Raw genomic sequence first — 21,313 nt, forward strand, 5'->3', positions numbered from 1 at the left:
GAGGGACCTTGAAACTTTTCAGAAATGGCTGATTGAAAGGCTTGATGATCTTGCCCCTCTTTCTACGCCTCGTTCTTCTAGCAAGCGTAGTTTTCTAAGTCACTTGCTCTTGCTCGGCGTAACTGTAAGTTAGCTGAAAGGCTCTGGCGGAAACAGTATGATCAGGAAGCAAAATCCGCTTACAAACTATCGATCAAATCCTATCACGCTGCTATCCTGGAGGCCAAAAAGAATTATTTCACCAACAGAATTGAATCTGCCTCAAGCTCCTCTAAAGAAATTTTTACCATCGTCAAAGAGTTTGTGTCTCCCAAATCCTGCTCAGTCCAGCATAAGTTTTCCGAACCTTGGGTAAAGGAGCTGGCTATTTTCTTTAATACAAAAATCAAATTGATCCAAGAATCTTTTCCTCCAGCTGCCCCCAATGTATCTCTGATTGATTCCAATCTGTTGTCTTCTCCATCTGACATTTGCCCCACTTTATCGGAGTTTCCACCTTTATTGGAATCTACCTCTCTGGATCTTTTACTCAGGATTAAATCAGGTTCTCCACTTGACCCCTGTCCGGCAAGTTTTCTAGCTAGCAATGCTAAGATTTTAAATTCCCTGATCTACCCCGTCTTAAACCTTTCCTTGTCTAGCGGCATTGTTCCGCCAGCCTGGAAGAAGGCAATGGTTGTTCCCCTTCTAAAAAAAACAGGCCTTGATCCAGAGATACATGCTAACTACAGGCCCATATCTCTCCTGCCCAGTTTAGCTAAGATCGTCGAGAAGCACGTATTCATATTCAAAAACGGCTCGTATTCTACAAGCCCACTAGATCTCTCCGATCTGAATGTCTCGGCCTTGCAACGGTTCCTCCCATTAGGAGGGTCAGGATAGGGGGACGTTCCTTTAGACATCTCGCCCCTAAACTATGGAACTCCCTTCCCGTTGATCTTCGTCATACCTCCAATCTGTTTGCCTTTAGAAAGGCCTTGAAAACTTGGCTTTATAATCTGTAATTTATTATGTTCCGTCTCTCCTTTTTCAGATGTGGGTCAGAAAGCGCCGGGACACTCCTCGGAGTAGCCGTGCGCTATACAAGTAACCCCCATTAACATAACATAACATAACATAACAAAGTACCTGCTTGTCCGGTCAGTGTACAGCCAAGTAAGTTGAAATAATTGTCATGAGGAGTGTGCTAGGGGTCCGGATCTTCAAAGAACAGCTGCGCATAGGCTCAAATGTTGTTCACATTAAGAATGCAAGAGTCAAATAATTGTCCCACTACTGCATAACAAAATGTGGAGGAGGAAACGTATGAAAGCTTCTTTGTAACTAACAAACAAAAAAGTGGAGACTGGCAAGTGCAGAAAGGGAGAGCAACCAGCCACAACCTTTAATAGTTCAGATGGCAAGGCCGTACCAGACCAAAGTGAGGACAGGCTGTAGTACATGTGAAATCGTAGACTGCAGCAGCTCGATGAGATGATCCCCATGCCAGTCCATAACCTTTGCCCATTATCTGGATTATATCAACTTATTTGACGGACTTCAAACAGCCAAAAAGAGCACTACTTCCTCATGCAGATCAAGTCAACTCATCTGGTTCCCACAAGTGCAGATAGAGAACCTGCCATGTCGTTTAGAGAGCATGTCCTATCAAAGATATAGATTGAAGACTGAGTGGGGGGGGGGGGGGGAGACACTGACTCAGCAGGTCCGAGTAACACACTCTGAGGCCAATCTGGGGTCATAAGGATAAACTGAGCCCAGTCACTCCTAATCTTCTTCAGAACCCCAAGAAACAGTGTCAGAGGCAGGAACATGTAATGGGGACCGGACACCCAGCACAGGCGATACATACTCTTCAGCAAAGCTTGAGGCTGAAACTCTATACCACAAGAAGTAATTAAGAAGTTCAGAAAAGAACTACCCAAGGTATATCCAGCTGGAAAAATATGCTCTGAACAAACTGGAGGCAAAAATCGCAACTCCTGCTCCACAAGATGCCTGTCAAGCTAATCAGCCTGGAGTTAAAACTCCCACCAGATTGTTTACAAACACGGGATTTTCCTGAAGGTTCAGCAAGTGATGTAGCCTTAGAGCAAGCTTTGAGCACTTTTAAGAGGGCATGCACCTTCTGAAGACTGATGTGGTCCTTTTGCTCCAGTGGAGACCAGAAGCCTCTGATCTCCACCGCCTACAGGTGGTCTGCCCATCCAAGAGTAGATGCCATCAGTCACCACTCACTCTATTACTACTTTGGCCAGCAATGACAGAACTAAAATGGAAATGGAGTTATGTTTTGCCCTAGTCACAGTGAAATCCAAAGGAAGAGCAGGTCCTTGTACATCTGGACAGGGCTTCTGCAAAGTCTTGAATGGCTGCTTCGGACAGTAATCTGGGCTTGCTGCCAAACATGAGCCACAAAAAAGCATATCAATGAGTGATGCCTGCAAGTCCCTGGAGAAGCCCATAGCACACACCTGCAGCAGGCCTAAAACAACTAGTGACAGGGAAACTTACCAGCAGTACTAAGCAAGCCTTCAACCATGCCAGATCAAAGCGCCTGTCAGGGTTTCATCTATAGAAAGAAAATGTTTTGAAGTTGAAGGGCCAGGTTGCAAAATGTCATTAAACAATTTACCTTAGTTTCCACAGTTGGCAACTGCAGTTCCAACACCTCTGCTGCCCTAGGAACAACTACAGTAAAGCAGGCACTTTCCTCTGTGAGGGGACTCCAAGAGTACAAGTCAGACTTTGGTGAGGTATCAAGACCATTAGTAAATTGGAGGTCCAAATGCAATACATCAGTATAACCAAGGGGCAACATATTGTCCACCACCTTCTCATTATCATCATAGTCCTACTCATGAGGTGCATTCTGAAGGTGAAGGACTTCTTGTGTCTGAGTTTACTAAGGTTTCAAAGCGTCAAACATACAGTAATGAGGCTGGGACACTGCCGAAGAGTCCTTAAACACGACTGGCTAGGCATTGGTATCTCAGAATGAGACTACTTTTAATGGTGGTGGGTGATCTAGCAGAACTCTGGTCCATATCAGAAATGAAATAGACATCTGGGTTGGATCCAGACTAGCGCCAGATTATGGCATTCGGCAAAAGAGCAGCGGTGCGGCCTGTTGGCAGAAGGGTGCTAGGAAATGCCTAATGGGGGTGTTGTGGGGGGGAGGGGGAGGTTCGTCTATGCCGGGGCAAATCCCAGCCAGTGGAAATCAGACTGAGGGCCCCGGAGGTTACATGGGGTCTGTGGGCACTACAAAGCTGCAACATGACCTCCCTGAAGGCCTCTACCTCCTGTGGAGTCAAAGATGGTCTGAAGTTCTGGTTAAATAGTCTCCAGCTGTGGAATAGGGTCGCATTGGAGGACCGAAATGGAGTTTGGCCTTTCAAGTACAGACTTTGTGAACTCTTCATAGAACGGCAGAGAGCGAGTCTTCGAAGATAGTAGGAGAACAAGGAGGATAACAAGACGTTAGCACCCAGCCACCTCATGATTAATCTTAGATCAAAATTACCTAAGTGGGATTTTTCTTCTCTTGGAAATAAAACAGGAGGCTGTCAGAGGAACACAAAGAGGGCTATGCATGAGAGGTGGGTCTAACCAATAGACATGGGGTTGGCTCCTACCACATATTTTTTTATATCCTATAAAAGCCTCGATGTCAAGTGTAGTGCTTCAATACCAATGGGGGAGTAAAAGGTGAATGAGAAAGGTGTAATCTGTTCCTGATCTCCAAAAGGTAGCCGAAAGGCTGATACAAGAGTGAGGGGAGCAAAGCCTTTTGCTGGTGGGGGATCTTCACCTTCGAAACACCTGGTGTAAAGCGAGAAGGCTGTAGCAAGGATCTAGGTAATGGCCTATTGTTTGTCAAAACACTAAATATGAATAGAATAATTACCCAGACATTCGATCTATAATATTGCATACTTTAAAAGATACTTACACCAATTGTCTATCTCCATTCGTCACTTAGATGCATTTCTCATACTACAGGACAACCCTTTTCTGATACATTGTGAAATCACTGAGGCTATTTTCCACTCGTGGTCAATATCATAGTACCTACACACATAGCTCCGATATTAGGTTCCCAATCAATTTTTAGAAAATGTCTCCCATCTTAGTCCACATATTAACACAACTATATTATTTCATGAAATACTGGAAAATTGAGTGAATCTGTCCACAACCAGCAAGTTTTCTGCTGCACTTCTTTGAACCACTCTGACGATAGGTCAATCCTCACCAACATTTTCTCTGTTCCAAGCACGCTCATTGCTCCCCTTTTGTAAGCATTTCTCTATCATTATTTTATTTTTTTTCCTTTAAATTTGTTTATTAGTTTATCATACATAGCTGATTGGCATAGTACAAACATAATTGGGCGATCCGTATTTGCAATACGAACAAGAGGGGTAAACGTCTACAGGAAATCAGGCTTGCGAACTGCTCACATAGCGTACTAGCAACATTTTCTGGTGGTACGGTCTAGGTGCCACCTATTTAGTAGGTCCGAATACTTTAATAAACACGTGTAAGTGCCTGGTTGGGCACTTTCCCTGGAGTCCGAGGGTATGCCTGTCCCGAGGGTGACATATGTGCGCTCTGTAGTGTTATAGTAATGAGTGCATTTCCAATTTATGAACACAGGCTATGAAACTGCCGATAAATAATGTTAACTTCAACCTTGGGGGGATTAACTTGGAAAGCTGTGATGGAGGGGGGCTAGGGGGGTGGTCGGAGGAGGCCGGCGGGGATATGTGTTGCTGGTGTCCGATATGTGGCTGGTCCTAGTGTGATATCACCATGCGATCATGTATACATGGGAAGGACCATCTTGAGCAGTTACGGGTAGTCTTGGTCCAGTGTGTGAGGCCTACTGGGTTGGCTCGGGTAGGGCATCCATCTTAGGTCCTTGGCCTTAGGATCTTCTGTGCTGCTGCCGATCTGACCGGAGATACATGCGGTGTCTGGAGTGGAGGGGGCTCAGATGTTTCCGCTGGTGTGGTTTCGTACTTCAACTGGTGCAGTATCTGTGCCCATAACAAAGATATGGGGTGTTTGCGTGTTTCCTTTCTTTCCTCGTCCTACAACAGCTCTCCATTTTCACACCGCTCCAACCCAGGCTGGTTCCAGGGACCCACTCGGGGCCAGCCCCCTTTTTGCTAGGATAGCTAGGGATGCAAAGCAACCCTGCACTTTTTCGGATTACCATTTCTCTCTATATAATTTGTTAACAGTAATCGTATCTCTCTTGCTCAACCTGTCCCCAGACTGACCAATTTTAGATTTTTAAAGCACATGTTATCCAAAACTGTGTCCTGGCTAAAAATTGCCCTACAAAAAACAATGATTTACCTTAAGACGTGGGACCATATGGAAATGGCAAAAATAAAAAGGGGGGATATGGAAGCATCTGGTCTCAGTCATTTGGCTCAGGTCTTTCCTGGTTTCCCTGTAATGTGACACGAACACGATAGTTTGGCAATCCGGTCTGCACACATAAACAATCCTAAAATGCCATTGTCACTTTCATGCGTGCTGCTTGATGCAGCACACATGAAAGTGACAAAATGGCATTTTTCTTAAGGACACCTTTCTGTACATAAACAAACCATTGCATTTTGTTCCATGTGTGCTGCACAAAGCAGGACACATAGAAAAAGCAAAAACGAGGAAAAGTAATGCATTTCTCCTCGTTTTGCCAAGTTAAGGACAGGTTTTTCCTGGTCTTAATTTTGGTGCTGCCTCCTATGTACACCACCCTTGTTCTAAGGGGGCAGCGTCCAATACAATGGTTGTTGCGGTGAAACGCCCACCACAGCACCCACTGCACGCCCCTTTTACGCTAACCATAGCGTTAAAGGGGGTCTTATGTACAAGGCCGTGTTACGCCACGTTAAGTGGATTAACGCTGACTTGTACATAAGGCACAGCCCCTATCGCCACCTAAACGTCACTATAGGTGACGTTACGGTGGCGATAGGGGCTTGTGCATATGCCCCTTGGTTTCCAGTACCTTGGAATTCACAGCCTTGGAAAGAGTAGTCTGTCCTCTAACTCCAGTTCTGTAGTAGGGGTATCTCGGTTATAGTCATAATCTAGTGAATAGTCCCGCCCATGTGCGTGGACCCAGGAGCAATCAAAAATAATCTCTTAAGGTGTTGAAAAATGCAATGCAATGTTCTTGAATGAGTAAGAGATGCTGAACTACCTATAATTAAGCCTGAATACAAAGGATTCAAATGTGCTGCTGCTCAGGAATTTCTCTAATAGACACATGGGGGCACAACTCTATAATTTTGCCGACGTAATGAATGAAGGAAGGAAGTCTGAACAGAGGAGCATCTGGAGCTGCTGTGCAGAGGGGACAGGAGGCCTCAGAAAGGTGAGGTGCTGAGGGCTGGTGAGCTCCAAAGTAAGGTGGCTTCACAAGTAGCCAGAAGCCCCTGGAGCTAGATGCTCAGTGGCATGCAACACGTACGGGTGAATGAGCTGAGAGGGTCTTAGATAGCCGGGCGGAGAGCGCTCAAGCCGATCGGGCCCTCAAAATGTTGCAGCTTGGGGTTTATTATCTTTACTCATAGTGTTGCTTCTGCTGAACATCATTTTTTGTGTCGGAAAGGACACTGAGGAACATCTACCTTCGTTCGCCTTTGACAGCTCGGCATGCGTAGTGGTACCGCTTGTGGCCCGATATGGTTCACTGAAGCTAGATCATTTTCTCTTCTGGCCGAAGGTGCCTTTTTTTTGGGCTGGCGATAGTCGCCAAAAATTTCATGAAAAAACACCCACAATGTGTAGAAATTTAGAGAAATCTTTAATTAAAGGAAGCCTGATGAAACGTGCCACAGGCTAACTGAAAGTAAGAATCCACGCTGTACAAAGATCCTATCAGAACAAAGATAATAGAACATTCTAAATATTAAAGGCATACAACAAAACAAGATCACATTACTACACTCTAGTCACTCCAGGCTGACGGATTAGCAAAGCACATGAATGGGATGGTTGAATTGTGGGTCCGGAGAGCTTTGGATTCATGGTTTTACCTTAGGGAAGTGTTGCGTAATGTAATGTAAGGGGTTATTTATACCGCGCAACTATCGCTCCAAGGAGCATCTTGGCACCCTTGGCGTAAAACTTGGTAAACAAAATCACTGTATTCCTAATTCGGTAACAAAGAAATAGCAATTTTCCTGTTTGAAAGTAGACTTGCCAACTCAAACCTCAATTCTGCCTGGCCGGGTTGAGGCCGCATAAAGTATGGGAACGGTGGAAGTTATGTTTGGTGGAAAAACTTCTAGACAGAGTTAATCAACAAAATTATACAAACCCCTTATTTGACAAGAATGGTCAGTTATGAAAAATACTACAGTTCAGACTCTGAAGACCTCCAATCATCACCAGAATCCCAAGACCACCTTAGTGGAATCGAGACTATGAGAAGCGAAATGATTCTGCCTTTTATCCAGAATTTTCTAAATAAACACCGAATGACTGTGCCAGCTTTTGTGTTAATCTATTTTCAATAAAATATTACATTTGGTTCCCCCTTCCTTCCTGCAGATGTGAATTATTTTCCCTTTTCCAGTTTTTATTTTTCCTATATAGGATGGGAGAAGGATGTATTGTGGATGCTTATCTTAATATTCTCCAGTCTGCATTGATGTGGTCTACACTGTGATGACTGCACAGCTCCAAACCTGGCAGTTTGAGTAGAGCTGTCCTGATGGTAGGTGGTCTGTGTTGCTCTGCACTTTTCTTACCCAACAAGCGGTCAGAACTCGCCTGATGTGATGGCCTCTTGTTGAGAGGGTAACATAACATCTGACAATACAAATTCTCATTTGTCTAGACTAATCTGTAAATTCTTGTGCAGCGCTCAAACACTATCAAGGCTTAGTATACACCCTACAAAAAAAGTAGAATATTTAATAAATCAACCAACTTTTCAATATTTAGAAAGGCAACGTAGTTCAGCAAAGCTAATGATGTCCAATATTTAAAAGGTGGATTCAAACAAGTACCCCCCTTTTCTATTAGGCAAAGCTAAGCTGTAAAAACAAATATGAAAGTACAAAACAATCAGACTAACAGACTAATTGCTACTATCATGTTTCTCATGTGAGGAGGGTAAATTAAATACTTACTGTCTAGCATGTTCCTTGTTAGCATAGGTTACATTCACAACTGCAGTTTCTGTTTCGGTATTTACTGTAAAGAAAATGCAAGATGGTAATTACCAATTTCTGTATGCACAAACTGGAAAATAAAATTGTTTTAAAGCAATACACCAGTACCTTGCTCACAGTTCTCCACTGTTCCATACTGTGCTAACAAACTATCCAATACCTAATAAAGTGGGTTAGAAAGAAATGGGAGAAAGAAAATTTTTTAGAGAAGTTTAAACTTTTCGAATTAACTCAACAGCAGAACTGTGGCTTAAAAAAGGTCGCCCATAAAAACAAAAAAAAAACAATTTATGAAGACTTGTAGATAAAACAGAACAGATGCGATGGAAAAGTGCTTTAAATGGGCAGGTTTTGTCAAACACTTCATACCCGCCCTTCTATACATTTGAAAGAGAGGGTCAACACATCTCAGCAGCAAAAAGTTACCCTGGACAAGAAGAACTAGATCTACTATGTTGCCTATTCAAGCACTGTTTTAGGGTGTTATTTTCTCTTACTACACACCTCAACATGCTCTAAACCTACCCCTACATTCCTGGTCAAACACCTGCCTTACAATTACATATTACTCGTTTCCTAAAGATTGGTCTGGGAGCATACAGAGTCATGCATAAGCTCTTCTCTAGAGTGAAGACCAGGGAGGGTGGAATTTTAGGATGAAAAAGTCTGATAGTCTGTGTGTGATGTACCAATAACGAATTTCACTGGATGCAAAGCCATGGAAATGAAGGACCCTGAACATCTAAAAGTGAAAATAAAACAACTTATTAACAATGCATTAACTATAGAGACTATAACAGCCCTGCCTTACTTTTTACTCTGGTTGAATCTCATGTTCAAATCACAGCAAAAAACATGGATCACGATTAGCCTTCATGGTGACTGGAACACAAATATAGTAGAATCTACAGAGAAGTTTAACTGGAATAGGTATTGGTGCCACTGTATGTAGGCTTGCAGGCAGTATGAAAGGAGGGGGTCCTCAGTCAAGAAATGCATTTAAAAAAATCTACATTCCCCAGCTCTGACCCTTCTGTTTCCCACTCAAGAGAGCACATGACTTAGATCAGATTCCTAGTGTCTTCAAGTCAATCTACCAAAATCCATGAAAACTTGTGACAAGGTATTGCAGTTATTTTGCAGAGAATGTGGGCAGGCCCACAAATGTATCTTGGATGGGGTGATGCAGTAACTGGTTTGTTATTTCTGACCTAGCTATTAGGAATCCTAGCATAACTTCCCCAAGAGATGCAACCACGAAGTGACTAATATAGCCAAGTGAGTAATATCCATATAAGAGGAGTAATCCATTCATTTGCCAACACCATTTGGCACTGAAGTTTGATTCATTACACCTATTAAGCCCTAGTTGGTTTGTTTCAATTCTGAATGAAGATCACTGGAGGAGTTCTATTTATGTCAGCTCCAAGAACCACTTAATTGTCAGTTTGATTAATTTGGCAGATTAATGAAATAAATACATCAGAGTTGTAGCAGACTACATGTTTTGGCACGAACAGTCGAACTCTTATTAGACTGTTACCAACGGTCAGTAAAAAATCTAGCACGGGTGCAACAACTTGCACCTGATAGTAAGGGAAATAGATAGATATACTCATTGGATCCAACTATCTATATATATATGCCACAAAAGTGATCCACAATATCCAACGCACACTTTCAGCGGGTGCTCAGCGTAGGGGCCGGATCCAGGCCCTGTAATTACTACTCCACACCAATAACCCGGCACTCAGAGAGATATACTTCAGGAAATCTGTTTATTCAGGAAAGCTCAACCAATGCGTTTCAGCCTCCACGGCTTTGCTCACAGTCCGTGAGCAAAGCTTTGAAAGCTGAAACTCTGAGTGCCGCGTTATTGGTGTGGAATATAATATATATATATATATATATATACACATATATACACACACACACACACACACACACACACACACACACACACACACATATACACATATATATTTAGTTAAGTGTCCCTCACATTAATGTACAAAACCATTAGCATGTGTGCTTCACAGATACTAAGTAAGTGGTCTGGCAAACTGTGGTGATGTGTTGCTGGCAGAGCTCTACGAGTATTCTATGATGTCACCTAGAGTGTTGGTAAGCATCCTGCTCTGAGTATTCTCTCAGTGGCAGTTGCCGTTTATGTGCCTTGGCTGTGCCAGCTGGGATGGCTCTCTGTACCCTGCAATAAATACTTATTTTGGGAAACTACTACAGCATCAGCTACAATTCATTTCAGGGGCTACGGAAGACAGGATTTCCCACTCACTTGCTAATGACCTTCATGAACTGTGTCACAGGTATTTCTTGCCTGTATCATACGATTACAGCTGAGAGTAAAAAAAAAATTCTATTATCTCCCCACCTAAGGCACTACTGCACCATTGCGCTACTTCGTAGAGAGCTGTGCCAGTTTTATTAATTTTTCATGTGCTTGCCCTGCTCTGTATTGCCAACTGCTGCTGCTCTGCCTCAGCTCTGCTTTTATAAAGCCACTGCTCAGTTTTCTACTGCTTCTGTCGTGTTTTGATTTTAGAGGAATCCCAGAGACATTTTAAGCATTCTTGGTGACTATTTTGGACATACCGGCAAAGTATCTTGCTCGCGCGGTTTCTGCTACTATTCCACATGTGCGCGCACCGGTCTATCATCAGGTCGAGCTAAACCCTGAGTTCCAATATCTCACCGCTTTTGTCACCCCAGATGGTGTTTTTCAGTTCTGCCGCCTTCCCTTTGGTCTGGTCTCGGCGGCTGCTGTATTTCAGAGACTCATGACAGAAATGTTTCATCACAACCCTCACGTGGTAGTTTTTCATGATGACATTCTCATCTTTACCAAGTCTGAACCTGAACATGACTTGATCAAGTTTTTAGAATTCTATAGAGCAGAGGAGTTACTCTACAGAAAAGCAAGTGCACCTTTAAAGTAAAGGAGATTGAATATCTAGGTCACATCTCCGCAGAAGGCATTAAACCCAGACCAGGTCTAATCAAGAGTATCATAGAGGCACCCGCTCCTCAGAACAAAGAACAGCTTATATCTTTTCTCGGCTTTTGAGCGTTTTATGCGAAATTGATGGACTTCGCCAAAACCACAGAGTGTTTCAGAGCTCTGCTGAAGAAAGGAGCTACCTACACATGGTCTGAGGAGTGCGAGAAAGGTTTTCAGTCTTTTAAGGACCACATTGTCAAAGCTCCTGCTCTGCAAGCTTTTATAGAAGGCAAACTGTTGTTACAGTTGATGCCTGTGAGTACGGATTAGGTGCTGTCTTGTCAAAGTATTCTGAAGGAAGAGAGTACACAGTAGGTTGCGTTTCCACAATGCTTCGTCCCGTTGAGAAAAGATATTCTGTCATTGAAAAAGACTCTTAGCCTGTGTCTGGAGTGTCGAGAAATGTAAGCCATACTTGTGGGGCAGACCATTTATCCTTAAGGCTGACCACCTTTTGGTCGACATCTTGTCTTCAAAAAATGCCAAATGTACAACTGCTCGTTTAGCAAGGTTGTCTACCAAACTTTAAGAATATACATTCAGAATAGAGTATATTCCCGGTGGAAAGAATACCAGAGCAGACTGTTTATCTAGTCTCCCTGTTCCTGACACTGAGGAGCAAGAATAGGAGACTGAGGTGGAGGAGTGTTTTGTAGCACATATCAGTCAGGACTGTTAATCTTTTGCAGAAGATGACTGGGTAACAGAAGTTGATAAAGATATTGTACTCAAAGAAGTTGTTTCCTTAATCAAGAAAGGCTGGCCCAAAGAGAAATGTATTTCCCTTGAACTGCAGATGTTCTGGAAGGTCAGTGATGAACTTTCAATGGAGGGCGGAAAAGTGGTTAGAGGCAACTAACGTTTACCTCCCATATGTTATTGAGAAAAAATTGTCTTAGCTGCACACTCAGGTCATCTTGGTGCTACCATCACCAAGTGGAATGTTAGAACAGACTTCTGGTGGCCCAGAATGGATATTCAGTAAGACAATGTTCACGCTGCAATGCAAGTGACAAAGTTCTAATTTTTGAAGGTGTAACTGGATCTTCTCTGCTCCCTCCTGATAGGGCCTGACAAAGGATTGGGATGGATTTTATGGGACCCTTCCACGTTCTTCCTTCCAACTCAAAATATTTTCTAGTTCTCATCGATAATCTGCCTAGGTGGGTTGAGGTTGAACCCATTAATACACCAAACTAAGTGTTATTAACTGTCTGAATACAATTTCTCAGGGAAGGTTATCCTGAGGAAAATCTTACTGACAACGGTGTGCAATTTGTTTGAGAAAATTAATTATTTTCTACGATCCTGTGGCATTAAGCACACTGGAACTCCACTTTACCACACACAAAGTAATTGCAAGACAATGATTCAATAGAGTTGTGGTGAAGTGTGTGCAAGCAGTTTTTAGATCAAAATGTTTTTCAAGCTGTGAAAGATGTAATTTTGTCATACCGCACTTCGCCTCATGTCACTACTAATTTCTGTATCGTCGAACTTATGAGAGGGAGAAAAGCTTCACCACAAGTTTTCCCTTTCTGGATAGTGAAATCTTTCCATCAAAGTTGTGAAATGAGGTGTATGTGGGAGTCTGCCAACAAGAAATCTACTGAAGCAGGTTCTAAAAATTATGAAACTTCAGCCAAGAAAGTACCCTAGACTCCGTGTTGGAGATTGGGTTAGAATCAAGAACCCTGTTTCTGTAAGAAAAGGTCTCTCTAAATTTTTAGATTCACAACAAATTCTAGATATTCGTAAAAATGCTGTCAAATTGTCAAATGGAAACTGGCGGAGCACTTCTCATGTAGCCAAAGATCTGTGTATTCCATCTGAATCTTAAGAATATCAACAAAGTTTTGGGAGGGGATGGAGTCAGGAAGAGCTCCAGAGTTCATGAGTTCATAACAGACCACGATGTTTACGAGATTAAGTTTAGTCCATGTTTATTCACAAAGTTCATGAAACAATTTTTAACGGTTTGTTCTTCGCCTCCTTTTTCCTTTCTGCAACCTTCCCTAGTTGATCTTGTGTTGCTTAGTTATATAGGGGGGATGTGTGGTGATGTGTTGCTGCAGAGCTCTAGGAGTATTCTATGATGCCACCTAAAGTGTTGGTAAACCTCCTGCTCTGAGTGTTCTCTCAGTGGCAGTTGTGGTTTATGTGCCTTGGCTGTGCCAGCTGGGACAGCTCTCTGTATCCTGCAATAAATACTTCTTTTGGGAAACTACTAAAGCATCAGCTACACTTAATTTCACAAATGTATGCAACAAGGGGAAGTATCTGTAGGGAATCCCTGTCATCCCGTAATCTTGGTACTCCACATATCCGGAGATCCAGCTCTGAAAAATGTGAATGTGCTAATTAATACAATAAGAAAGATGAAACGGAAATCTATATATGGTATACGGACTCAATGTTCTGTTAAAGGGAAAAAGAACTTCAGTGTACATAGTCACAGTCCGTCAAAGGTAACAGTCCTTCTAAAGTCACAAGTCATAGTCGATCATAAGTATTTATTATGCAGCAAAACCTAAGGGTATCCAAACACTGGCATTAAATGTCAGACTGACTCCAAACACTGAATAACTAACAAGTTTAAACAGAATTTTAAGCCAATTTCGAAAGTGCAGATCTTCAATTTCTGAAACAGATCATTCCTCTACGTATGTCATAATACACTTCACAGTAAGCTTTTGGTGAAAAATGCTTCATTTCGTTTTCTGTAGCGCCAAGACCCTAGGGTGCAAGAGCGCTTTACAGTTGCAAATAGTTGTGAAACAATGAAAAGACAAGTGAACCAGTTATCTCCTTATCCCCAATTACGGGGATAATGGGATAACGTATCCCATTATCCCCATAATTGGGGATAAGGGGATAACTGAACAGTTTACATAGGCAATTGAACGGATATGGTTGCATCAAATAGGTTGAAGGAAAACAAGTGGAAACAAACGTGAATTTAAGTTCAACAAAGCCATGTAGGAGGTTAACTTTCTAGTCCAGGGTTTTAGATTCAAATTGGTCTACATTGAGTTACGCAAGATTAGATACATCATGGTGACATGTATTGTTCAAACGGACAGGACTGAAGTTTCTTTCTCAATTCATAGAAAGTGGTTGTCCATATATCTGGGCTAAGAGTCCCATAGTCTGGGGGCATTTCTCTAGAAGAGCCGCTACGATAACCGGAATTTCTTTCAACTCCAGAATTTTGTTGGGTGTCTTCCCAACCCCTAAAATGAGTTCCTCTACGAAACAGTTAAGAAGGTCTTTGAGAAATACATTGCAGGTTACACAGAACATCTCAAAATTGGCACTCACTTCTACTGAAAGCCAGTTTCAACAAGAATAACCAGAGAAGAGGTAGAGAAGTATGATTGAATTATTTAGTGGCATGGACCAATCTAGCAGAAAAAGGGTCACTCTGATGGGTGTCTGGTGAACCTTGGGAATATCTACTTGGGTGGAGGTTCCGTAATCCACCCTTGAAAGATTCCAATATGACTGAAATTATCATCTGGGATAAACGGTCTGATTCCTTTCAATAGTTTATGCTGGAGCTGAGCACATTTAGGTGTTTTGTTGCTGTGATCATTTAGGGTTCAATATTGGTCGTGAAAAACCTAGAGATTTTGTACACGTTACTTTGATGGACTTGGTGTTCAGGACTATGATATCTTTGAGCGATTTCTTTATCAGCAGACTGCAGCTTGGGGAAGAGATGGACACTCCGGTTTGGTTGAGCTTCAGGCACATCAGGAGTGGATTACAGTCTAACTTTGATATGGTTTCAATGTCTAAGTGAGGCATTATTTATGTAAAGCAGAGTACCATCAGCATAGAAGGAGTAGCTGATGTGGGATAGGCTTAGAGAGTAGACTAGTGGGACAACAAAGGTCATTGGGCACTCCATATTCCAGGGAGGTCTTGGCAGAGAAGGAGCAGCTGATCTTTATTAGTTGGGACCCTTTGTCAGAAAAAGACTAGAACCAATTAGGAATCATGCCATTCATGTTCACCTTATCCTTGGAGATGGTCAGAAGAGATTGTAGAATCACGTTGTTTTAGACAACTGACATGGTGAAGAGGCAGGATCCGCTTTTGTGTAGGATAGAATGGATATTGCTCCTGAACTCCAAAGAGCCCTTTTCGGTGCAGCATCTGGGTTGGTCTTGCTGTTAGTTTTACACAAGACGGCCTGAAAATAATGCCACTAGGAGTCACACCCGCTCTTACAGAAGAATCAGAGGCTATATCTTTTCAGCACCCACACGCAAGCCCATAAAGGGGGCAAGTGCTGGTTTTGCTGAAACCACTCTGCCGACGGTGCGTACATTAATTCAAAATATATGAGTTTGTGTTTGAGCTTGACAAATTCCAGCTCAGAAACAAGTACAGATAGGAAAATGCTACTTACCAGTATGCATCTGTTCTTGGCATGTAGAGCTGCAGAGTTACACACTGCATAGATCGCCACCTAGTGTTGGGCCCGGATGTTTGCACTTTGTTGTTGTCTTGAAAAGGGCTTTGGAAGTCACAAGATAGGAGACTCCTCCTTTGGACCACATTGCGCATGGGCATCGGCTCCATCCTCAGATTGTTTACGCCATTAGGCAAATGATTGAGCTTTGCAAGAAAAGGAAGGCTGTCCATGTAATCTGTATCTAATTAAGATAATACTGGAACAGACAAGGGTAGACGCGGAGGCGGGTGGGCGTATGTAAATGCAGCTCTACATGCCAAAAACAGATGCATACTGGTAAGTAGCATTTTCCGTTTGAGGCATTTTGAGCTGCAGATTACACACTGTGCATAGATTGTATAGCAGTACCCACTCATAGCGGCGACCACCTCTCTCTGTTGAAGTAGTTTGAAATAATGTTTTGAGAACAGCCTGGCCCACATTAGCTTGTTGTTTGGTTTGCACATCTACACAATAATGTTTTGTGAATGTGTGCAGTGTAGACCATGTAGCTGCTCTGCAGATGTCATCTAGGGGAATGTTCCCTAAAAATGCCATTGAAGTACCTATTTTCCTTGTAGGGTGGGCTTTAGGAGGAACATATAACGTGCGTTTAGCTTTGTGGTAACAATCTGTATGCATTTGACAATCCATCTAGCTATCACAGATTTTGAAATGGGATTACGTTTGTGTGGTGGTGAGAAAGACACAAAAAGTTGTTTTGTCTTACAAAAGGGTTGTGTTCTCTCGATATAGTATAGCAATGCTCTTTTGACATCTAGGGTATGAAGCTCTTTCTGCTACTGTCTGTGGCTGCCAGAAGAAAACCGTCAGTTCCACAGATTGGTTGAGGAGGAAGGGAGAAATGACTTTGGGCAGGAATTTCGGATTAGTGCGTAGAACGACCTTATTATGATGCATTTGCAAGAAGGGTTCTTGAATGGTTAGTGCTTGTAGTTCACTAACTCTTCACAGAGAAGTAATAGCTGCTACTAGGAACGCAACCTTCCATGTTAAAAATTGTAGTTCACATTTATGTAATTGTTCGAAGGGAAGTACCATTAGCCGTGTGAGAAAAAGGTTTAAATTCCACACAGGTGAAGGTGGTATTCTGGGAGGAATTATTCTGTTAAGGCCTTCCATAAAGGCTTTATTAGCAGGCACTCTGAACAGAGATAGATACTGTCTGTTATGCAGATATGCTGCTATTGCAGCCAAATGCAGTTTAATAGACAAGTAGGCTAAGTTACATCTTTGGAGATGCAGTAAGTATCCTATGATGTGTTGAATAGACCAGTCTAGGGGATTAATGTTGTTGTGACAATACATTACAAAGCGTTTCCACTTAGCTGCATAACATGCCCTAGTGGTTGGAAGTCTAGCTTCTTTTATGACATTCATGCAGTCTGTAGGAAGGTTAAGAAATCCAGAATTCTAGGATTTCAGGAGCAAGATCGCAAGGTTGAGCTGAGCTGGGTCCGGGTGACTGATCTCTCCACAGTTCTGTGTTAAAAGGTGTGGAGACTGGTATAATTTTTGGTGCGGTACTACAGAGTTGTAGCAGTGTGGTGTACCACGGCTGTCTGAACCACGTTGGAGCAACTAGGATGAGGGTTAGAGAATGCTGCTGTAGTTTGCGTACTACTAGTGGCATGAGTGGTAGAGGTGGAAAAGCGTACGCACATATGTTTGACCAGTTTATCCATATCGCATTGCCTTTGGACAGTGGGTGTGGATTTCTGGCAGCGAAGCTTGGGCATTTGGTGTTTTCGTGGGTGGCAAAGAGGTGTATCTGAGGTTGTCCCGACATCTGAAAGAATGGTTGAAGAACTTGCAAATGAAGTTCCCACTTGTGTGTCTGTTGTGTTTGACGAATTAACAGATCCGCTATGGTATTTTGTACTCCTGGAACATGCTGGGCTAGAAGGAATATGTTTTGAGGTTTGGCCCACCGCCATATGTCCTGTGCTAGTTGAGATAGCTGCAGGGAGTGTGTGCCTCCCTGCTTCTGTATGTAATACATGGCTGTCAGGTTGTCCGTGCGGGCTTTGTTTTATACTTGCTTTTCAAAAGCTTTTAGTGCTAGGAATATAGCTAGTAACTCCAGATGATTGATGTGGAGTAGCTTTAGTTGCGGTGTCCACCTGCCTTGCATGGTGTGTTGCAGTAGGCAGGCCCCCCCAGCCGGAGAGCGATGCGTCCACTGTCAAGATTATCTGAGGAACTGGCTCTAGGAATGGTAGTCCCTTGGAAAGGTTTTTGGTGTTCCACCACTGTAGAGAGCGAGGAGTCCGACCGTCTACTAACACTAGGTCTGTTAATTGACCTTGAGCCTGGTTTCATTCACATGATAGGAACTCTTGTAGAGGACGCATTTGAAGTCTTGCATGGGGCACTATGCAAATGCAAGAGGCCATCATCCCTATGAGTTGCATGAACACTCGTGCTGGAAGGGAGTGTTGTGGCTGAAACTTTGTGAGAAAGGTTTGCATGATGGCTATCCTTACTGGATTTGGATAAGCTAGCTCCGAGGTATTGTTGTGCTTTGGATGGTTGCAGATGAGACTTGGTGTGGTTTATTGTGTATCCCCAGTTGTGGAGCAGTTGGATCGTGGCATGAGTGTGTTCCACACACTGGTTGTATGACCTGGCTTTTATGAGCCAGTCGTCGAGGTAGACATGGATGTGCTGTGATACGATTTTTCCCCTGACTTCACACTAAACACACAACCGCAAAGGCGTGCCTTCGAAACTGTCAAAAAGGACCTGCGTGCGAAAGAACTCAAGTACTCTATGATGTTTCCAGGGAAGTTGAGAGTCAAGGCCGAAGGGAATGCGTGGTTCTTCAGCTCCGCGGAGGGATGGCACAACGTAGGCTCAAACTCTCAACGAGGAAGATGGTGAGAACAACACAGGACAGCAAAGGCAGGAATTGGAATAAGAACGAACTGAACGCTGCCTGGCTGGAGAGAGACGGAGGGTCTAGAAAAAGTGACTTTGGTGCAACGTCTAGTTGAGAACTGAGAAGATAAGGTCTTATTGTCAGGAGGACGGAGGGTGGAGGGGAGGCACTAAGAACATGAACCCTAATATTGAGACCATCGGTATAATGGAATATCAATGTTGCTACTGGATTCAAACATTATTGCGCAGCGGGAGCGGTGTTGTGTATCGATTTAGATTCTGTATGCATTTCCAGATTCATGCCCTTATATAGGTATAATTCACATTTGCCCTTATATAGGCATAGTCCTTGCTACCCAAATACAGGCATGGCTACTTCCATCCGTTCATCTACGTCACAACGGCTTTTTGGAAAACCAGACTCTTAAGCCGTTAGGGAGTTCCCCTTGCTTGGATATTGATTTTTCCAAGAACTCAGTTATTTTACAATGAACATCTATTCCTTAGGGGTTCATTCATGACGTTATATGCCCGACTTTACGTCAAAGCTGGCATTCCTAAAACACCTTCAAGGCATAAATATACCTTCACTTGCTACAGCAAAGCACTATGTGGTTCGGTGCAGTTCGACTTCCTACTTGCACGACGCAGCTCGCCACAGCAAGTACCGAAGGAAGCCAACTCCCCAGCTGACACACTGACTAGACGCGGTCATCCTTCTGCTGAGAATCCAGCTCGTGTTTCTGACTCCCCTTGCGGGGTGTTGGGAAATTGAGTCCTGTGAAAGAGATACCAACCTCTCTCATTCTAAGGTATGGAGCAGAACCTAGAGAAACCTTTGGCAATTTTTGGCAAAACTAAACCTTATGCTAAGGCAGCATCTACTTCTTCCCTCGTACTATACCTAGGTTAGGTACACTGGGGTAGGAGTATTTTAGAAGCACCAGTTGAGTATTTTAGCCTGTGTTATTTATGTATGTATTTTTATATATGTCATAGCAATAGACAGGATTTTATATTAGTGTTTACGCTGTACGCATTATACTTCGCGTTCTGTCTAACAATTGTAGCAGTTCATATCTCTTGCATGAGAAATAAGACTGTTCCCTTTTTATTGAAACCCCCGTCTCTCTATTTCTATGCAACTCTGTAGAAACAAAGCAAGCACGATTGACTGAGTGAACTAGTTATCTATTGTTTTCACAACTGTGAAGATATTGTTCCGATTCTAAGGGAAACAAAGTTGTCATGTTTATGCGGCTGTCCGAGACTAATCCCTTCTTGTTTATTTGAGAAAGTTTCTTGTGACCTCCGAGTTAGCTGGCACACATGATTAAGTTGAATATATTCGACCGAGACATACTGACCTCATTCATATGTCAAATCTATAGTGTATGTTATCCCAATGCGCAGAGCCTATTCGGTATATAGAAACTACACTACATGGCGCCCAAAGGTTTGGTAAGGCACTAATTTAAAGCTAGATACTAAAGTAACTCAGTCGTGCTTTTCCCAGAGACCCCTTGTCCCATAATACTCCAATAGACGTCTGGAATGGGTAAGGGATAATATTCGCCATAGCAGAGTAGGACGAAAATTCTTAGGTATTAGCTTTTTGGTTTGTTCAACGTTGAAGGATACAGAGTTCCAAAATATTGTGCACCTTATCTTTGTTCCCGTGAAACTTGCTCTGCAACTTTCATGGAAATGAGTGACCAGGATAAAACTTCGATTGCAGTTACAGGCGACAACTCCGGTGCAGCTTTTAACTAAACAGGTTTTGAAGAAACTGATTCAATTGCTGTAATAATTCCTCAAACTTTAAGAAAAGTCATCACTATAAAACTTATAAAGCATGGCCTATCATCAAGAGGTGGTAGAGCTGTTTTTGTGATGGAGGCACATGAATATGACCAGACAGAGGTATTCTATTCATGGACAGTCTTCCCAGAAGCAAATACAGTAAAACGTATGTTTCACTCCTACAAAGAAGCTGATCCACCAGAGAAATATATTCTGTTCGAGGATATGGAAATTCCACTCACTTACCAGGAGCATGAGCTCTGGTTTAACGGCTCCCTAAAACATTTAAATCACATTGCAGGCTCGGTCTACTAGGTAGACCAGGAGCAACATGGTCTGCTCTAGCTGGCTACACACCGGACCCTGACATTGAATCAGTATCGGACGAGGACTTACTTAGTAACATACAAAATTTTATAGAATTATACAGTTAAAAAAAAGTCTTCATTAAAAACACTCCTACTCCTTCTAAAAAGAAGTGGGAAAATAGCAAACCAACTTTTAAAGAGAAGCGTTCTCATTCCAGGAGGTAGGTCTCCTCAAAAGGAGCCCTCTGAAAGGAGGTATAACCTCAGGAATAGGGATAATTTGAAAAAACCTATATTACACTACAGCGGGACCCTGGAGAAGGGGCTTTTACAGCCCGACACCAACCAACCCCATTTTGTTTACTTGTTCGGGGCAACAGGCACTCTGCGAGTTGGGGAGGTGAGAGTTACTATACCCACCAGCAGGGCAGCAGGGAGAGGGTTAGTGTATTCTGGGGAATGTTATGCATTGTAGGTTTCTATTGTTTTATTGTTAGTTTTTTTTAATTACACAGTCAGGGTAATGGGTTGATACAACTTGCTAACATGAGCAAGTAACATCGCAGGGAACAGGACAGACATAAGCAGGGAGGCAAAAGGAGGGACAGCA

The 21,313-nt window shown here is 42.8% G+C and overlaps 1 protein-coding gene across 1 annotated transcript in view; it reads right to left on the reverse strand.

Moving 5' to 3' along the window:
- IGF2BP3 (insulin like growth factor 2 mRNA binding protein 3) overlaps nt 1–21,313 on the reverse strand; it is a 1,069,372-nt gene that overhangs the window by 736,866 nt on the left and 311,193 nt on the right. Inside the window, exons 4-5 of the mRNA XM_086941758.1 lie at nt 8,316–8,367; nt 8,166–8,229 (exon numbers count right to left, since the gene is read on the reverse strand). Coding sequence (XP_086797884.1) covers nt 8,166–8,229; nt 8,316–8,367 — 116 coding nt within the window. The remainder of the gene's footprint in view (nt 1–8,165; nt 8,230–8,315; nt 8,368–21,313) is intronic.

The sequence above is a fragment of the Lissotriton vulgaris genome, chromosome 10 (assembly GCF_964263255.1).
Source record: "Lissotriton vulgaris chromosome 10, aLisVul1.2, whole genome shotgun sequence".
Classification (NCBI taxonomy): Eukaryota; Metazoa; Chordata; class Amphibia; order Caudata; family Salamandridae; genus Lissotriton; species Lissotriton vulgaris.